The sequence below is a fragment of the Scylla paramamosain genome, chromosome 35 (genome assembly GCF_035594125.1).
Source record: "Scylla paramamosain isolate STU-SP2022 chromosome 35, ASM3559412v1, whole genome shotgun sequence".
Classification (NCBI taxonomy): Eukaryota; Metazoa; Arthropoda; class Malacostraca; order Decapoda; family Portunidae; genus Scylla; species Scylla paramamosain.
Window position 1 is genome coordinate 16,187,960 of NC_087185.1, and position 6,204 is coordinate 16,194,163.

The window sequence follows — 6,204 nt, forward strand, 5'->3', positions numbered from 1 at the left end:
GGCCTAATTACCTCGTCATAATAGCCGCTTCAAGGTCATGGGCTGAGAGGTGACGGCCCTGCACGCCACAAACACACCGCTGAACCAGGATGAATTCAGCAATGAGTAACGATTGGAGTGTAATGCTTAGGTTATTCTGATAGGCAACAGTGATAGAAGGAAGGAAAAGGAAGGGCTGGGAAGAGGAATGAAGGGAAAATTGGGGGTGGAAACGAATGAGGGAGGGAGGGAGGGAGGGAGGATAAATAAATAAAGAAAAAAGGAGGGCAGGAAGGAAGGAAGGAAGGAAGGAAGGAAGGAAGGAAGGAAGGAAGGAAGGAAGGAAGGAAGGAAGGAAAGGACGAGGGAGAGAAGGATGGAGGGAGGGAAGGAAGGAAAAGAGGAAGGAAGGAAGGAAGGAAGGAAAGGGAAGGAAGGAAAGAAGGAGGGAAGAACAAGAACAAGCATAAAACAACAAGCAACAAGAACAAGAACAACAAATAGAACGCGACAAAGATGAAGAAAACAACAGAAACAAAACAAAGAAAAGAATAAAGAGAAACAAGAACAACAACAACAACAACAACAACAAACAGAGAACAACAAAGATGAGGAAAACAGCAAGAAACAAACAAACAAACAAACAAACAAACAAAAAGAATAAAGAGAGCAATATATGACTCAATAACACTAATAACAGCTTGATAACTGATGAGGGTGATTGCAGTGGTGGTGGCGAGGTGTGGCCAGTCCCTGCATGCTGCGTGGGAAGGGAGGAGGGCAGTGCTTCCAGGAATGAACTAAGAACAGAATAATGGGGTAACTTCGCTCGTGACTGCCAAGAATAGACTGATGGAAGGCAGACTAGAGGGTGATAATTAGTGTTAAACGATAAGAGAAGATAATAGATGAAAATATAGTTAATTTATATACGCAGGTTTTAAACTGAAGGTATTTTTCTGACTGATTTTTAATACATAGCAAGAAAATCTGAGGGAAAACTATGGATAAGTAATATAAACTGATACAATAAGGAACGTGATGGAAGTAAAGTCAGATGGAAATATTCGCAGCTCTTAAACCGAAGGCCTTTTTCTGAGACTAAGTTGAAATGCATGGCAAGAAAATTTAGTGAACGTGAGGAAGGAATGTTGACAGGGGATACAAACTAATATAATAAGCAACGTGACGAGAATAAAACCTGAGAGAGAGAGAGAGAGAGAGAGAGAGAAATACAGACAGCGAATAAAGTACAACCAAATCCTCACATAAATGAATAAATAAATAAATAAATAAATAAATGTAAAGAAAATGAAAATGAAGACAGAAAAAAAGGTGTTATTATAAAAATGAAAAGAAAAAAAACTCAGTAAATTCAGACAAAACGTACAATCCTTTATCAAAACAAATTCCGCGTCACCACAAAAAAAAAAAAAAGTTATAGAAGAAAAAAAAACAGTAAATTTCTTCAAAACACCACACAACTTTGCCTTCCCCGACGGTGCCAAAGATCGCCAGGCACTCCCTTCACGTAAGGTCGGTGCCAATCAGCAGGACGCCTCGAGCAGTGCCAGTAAAGTGCCACTAATTGAACGACAGGTGTTCCCTCATTATTAATTCAATATTGCTTCTCTCCCTTGTTCGTTCATTTATCCTGTGAATGTCCCTCTTTATTCTTCATTCTTCTCTTCCTTCCTTTTTATCGATCCCTCATTTTCTTCTTTTCATAGTTGCTTCTTTCACTTTTGTTTTATTCCGAGTGATTCTTTCTTTATTCACGTACTTTCTTCATCTTCCTTCTTTGATCTATTCCTCACTTTCTTCTTTTCATATTTGCTTCCTACATTCCTCCCCCTTTTATTTCTACATCTTCCTTTCTGCCCGTTTATCGATCCCTCACTTTCGTTCTTTCTTTCTTTCATATTTACTTCCCTCGTTCCTTTTTTTTTATTTTTAATATTTATTCCGTTTCTTCCTTCTTTCGATTCATCACTTTCTTTCATATATGCATCCTTCATTTTCACTAATTCTTCCGTTTCCTCCATTTATCGATTCCTCTCCTTCTACCTCGCATTATCTGATACTTCTCACTTCCTTCCGTAAAAGATTCATCCATCGTCTTCATCCGTACGTATCTTCAGAATCTATATCTCATATTTATGTCTGTGTCTGTCTGCCTGTCCTAACCTCCCTCCGCTCAGTGGCTTCCCTCCCCTGCCTCCCTACCTCCCAGCACCTCCCTTGGCGTGCATTAGCGGGGCGCAGGTACAGGGGGCGTGGCGCAGTGAGGTGAGAACGGGCGCCACTATCAAGCCATCGGTCAGAGTGTTGTAAGAGGTCTGTTAGAAGAGCCGTGGCAGCACTTACCCAGCGACGAGGGAGCTACCGTCACCCTCACCATGGTAATGCATAGATAGATAAAGATAGATAGATAGATAGATAGATAGTTCATGAATCACAATAAGCTTTACGGTTATAATTTGTTCATATATGTAGTTTACAAATTCTAGTGTGGCCATCCATCTACAGTTCTTATTCTCTCTGACTGATATATAAACACTGGTGGTCTTCAGTTTCATTCACGAATCGACAATGTTGTGAATGATTTGCTTGATTCTGATTGGAATTCGTAAAATCATGAGTGTCTGATACGCCGAGTTAGTACACACACACACACACACACACACACACACACACACACACACACACACACACACACACACACACACACGTCTTTGTCTCTCGCATACATATTAAATTTCTAAACGCCCTAATGACGCACTTATACCTTATTATGTAATTGAAACGTAATTGAAACCATGGCATATATTTTGGAGCTGTCAAGGAATGCAAGACACGTTCTGACATTTAATACGAATCATTAGCGTGAGAGAAAATTAACCTTCCTTACGCCTGACCTTTATTTTGCACCTGTCATTACCTCTGAAGGGATGAAAGATAAAGAGTACGTATTAATTAACCTGTTGGGACATAAATTTCAAGACAATTCGCTTACTTAAAATATAACGTTGTTGATGTTCAAATATTCTACCTACAAATGATGATAGAGATAAAAGGTAAAGAGTACGTATTATTTAACTTCTTGAGACCAATTTAAAAACAATTAGCTTACTTAAGACATAATGTGGTTAATGTTCAAATATTTTACCTGCAAATGATGACAGGTGTGAGCGTGGGAATACATAGGGAAGCATAAGACGGCGTTAGTAATGATCCATCTTTACCGCCTGTGTACAAAGGAAGAGTAATGGGAAGTGTCTGAGTAACGGAGAACATTAGTTAACAGAGTAACATGACCGAGACACTTTCCACGCCACTCGAAGCTCAGTGATGCGAAGGCAAAAGTTTTCATATCTGCATCTTGCAAGAAAATAACAATAAATAAATAAATAAATAATAAAATAAATAAATACTTTAAACAAGTAAGAAAAGTACTTCAGTGTATTTTTGGTTAATTTAATTTTGGTAGTTGTTCAAAAACCAATTACGAATCAGTAAAGCTTCAATGCGAACCTTCTGAACCAGTGACATGAACACTAACCCGATAACCCGAACCTGTGACACGTCAACATTACATTACAGGAAAGATATAGGTCTATTAGAATCAGTACAGAGGAGAATGACTAAAAGGATACAGGGGATGAGGAGTATTCCTTACGAGGCGAGATTGAAGCTGTTAAATTTACATTCTTTAGAGAGACGTAGGTTAAGAGGGGACCTGATAGAAGTCTTTAAGTCCCTTAAGGGTTACAACAAGGGGGATGTAAGCAAAATTCTTAGGATCAGCAACCAGGGTATAAAAATAAATAACAGGTTCAAGCTTGAAAAATTTAGGTTTAGGAAAGAGATAGGAAGAAACTGGTTCTCAAATAGTGGTAGATGAGTGGAACGGACTCAGTAATCATGTTGTTAGTGCTAGGACATAAGGGAGCTTTAAGAGAAGATTAGACGGGTTTATGGATGGGGATGATAGGTGGAAATAGGTAGGTATATTTCATACAGGGAGTGCCATGTGTAAGCCTGGTCGCTTCTTGCAGCTTCCCTTATTTCTTATGTTCTTATGTTCTAAGCAAACCTCTTCTGAACCACCGACTCTTGAAAACCAACCTCTTCCGAACCAGTGACTTTTGAAAACCAAGCTCCTCGGACCCAGTGACTCTTGAAAACGAGCCATTTTTGAAGCAGTAACTTTTGAAAACTAACCTCTTTTGAAGCAGTGACTCTTGGAAGCGAAACACTCCCGAATAAATGACTCTTGAAATCAACTTTTTTTGAACCATTAACTCTTGGAATTAGTCTTTTTGAACCAATGACTCTTGAAAACCAACCTCTTCTGAAAATGCCTCTTGGAATTGGCCTTTTTCGAGCCAGTGGACTCTTGAAAACCATCCTCTTTCGAATCACTGACTCGTGGAAACCCTTCTTTCGAACCAGTGACACTTGAAACCAACTTTTTTCAGAACCAGTGAAGCAGGAAACTTGAAAGCAGGCAACCATTTCACCAACAAAGCTTCAAACCTCCACAACGGACACAAATTGAAATGTCAGTGGCTTCATGCTCCATTCCCTCCATTCTAAGTAACATTTAGCGGAGTCCAAGTGCATCTCCTGCTGTAGACATGAAGATCCCGTGAGGTGAAAACACAGGCCCGAATTCTGAAGCGCTTTTCTCAATCACCACGACTATTATCCAAGACCACACAGATGATTAGCCCAGTTGAGATTGGTTCTCATGTTAATAATGTAGAAATTTTGTTAATATGTCACTAGAACCACAAGAAACACCCTTCACCCTTTCAGCAACATGGCATTAGTTTCATTATAATCTGCATATATTTAGAAGATTTGACCAAACATTTTCCTATTAAAGAACTGTAACTAATCTCCACTTATCTACACTGCCGTTATAAGTCTTTGCATTCTACTCTGACTAACAGTGTGCGGTTATAAGAGATTTAAGAATTGTATGTGGTGCTGAGTGGCTTTAAAACACGTGTAACCTCCACTACAGCCTTCGGAAAGTAATGGAGGTGCGGGGCAGTTCCAAAATATGGTCCATGATAATGAGAAACAGGAATCAAATATCTTACTCTGAAAAAATAAAAATAATAATAATAATGAATAAATAAATAAACTAAGTAAATAAATAAGCAAATCATCAGAGGAAGCAGCTCATCTATCGCCAGTTGAACAGAACAAGGCAGCAAGACAGCAATCACCACCATCTTCGTTACTATGACGACACAGACAACAGTTACGTGGTGTGAGCTTAGGAGACACGTAACCTAGGCACCGCGCTCACACCTATCGCCTCTCTCTCTCTCTCTCTCTCCCTCTCTCTCTCTCTCTTTCTCTCTCTCTCTCTCTCTCTCTCAGTAATATTTTTTTTAACAGAATTACTCTTATGTATTGTATTTTTCTTTACTTTTTCTCTTTTTTCTTCACTTATTTATAATTTTTAGTGTCAAAGAGACCGAGAAAGGGATAAGAATTAACTGGAGAGAGAGAGAGAGAGAGAGAGAGAGAGAGAGAGAGAGAGAGAGAGAGAGAGAGAGAGAGAGAGAGAGAGAGAGAGAGAGAGAGAGAGAGAGAGGGTATTAGGGAAACTGTAGCACAAGTATACATATTCAAAAGCTATAGACGATTAGGGGGAAACATAGCGTAGAAGTGAAGGGTTAAGCCAACAGGTAGTTAGGTGCAAGACTCCAGGTGATTGTGGCTACCTGTCTGGGGGGCTCAGGGATCGATACCAATTAGTGACGTCACAGCACCAGGTAATACCAAACACCTGACTTTTATCATCATTTTTGTGCTCTGATCCTCCTCCTCTCTAACTCTCTCTCCCTATATCGGAAGAAAATAAACAAATGCACGTAAATAAAAGAAAAAAAAAGGACTAAAAATTCGCTAATATTTTTGATGGTCGAGTAAAGATCACAATTTTCCAGGTACACATACACACGAACGCACTGAAATTATGAATAACAGGAAACATATGAATTAAATTAATGACGTTTCCATTAAAAATATACATTCGCGTCATTCCATTAAGGTAGTTTTTTTATTCTCTCTCTCTCTCTCTCTCTCTCTCCTCTCTCTCTCTCTCTCTCTCTCTCTCTCACTCTCTCTCTCTCTCTCTCTCTCTCTCTCTCTCTCTCTCTCTCTCTCTCTCCTACACAGGATTACTTCGCCATATTTACAAAT

General features: G+C 39.3%; 1 protein-coding gene across 1 annotated transcript in view; it reads left to right on the forward strand.

The window, feature by feature from the left end:
* The first annotated feature begins 2,247 nt into the window (after positions 1 to 2,247).
* LOC135090696 (tubulin alpha chain-like) overlaps positions 2,248 to 6,204 on the forward strand; it is a 17,875-nt gene continuing 13,918 nt past the window's right edge. Inside the window, exon 1 of the mRNA XM_063987698.1 lies at positions 2,248 to 2,381. Coding sequence (XP_063843768.1) covers positions 2,379 to 2,381 — 3 coding nt within the window. The 5' untranslated portion in view covers positions 2,248 to 2,378. The remainder of the gene's footprint in view (positions 2,382 to 6,204) is intronic.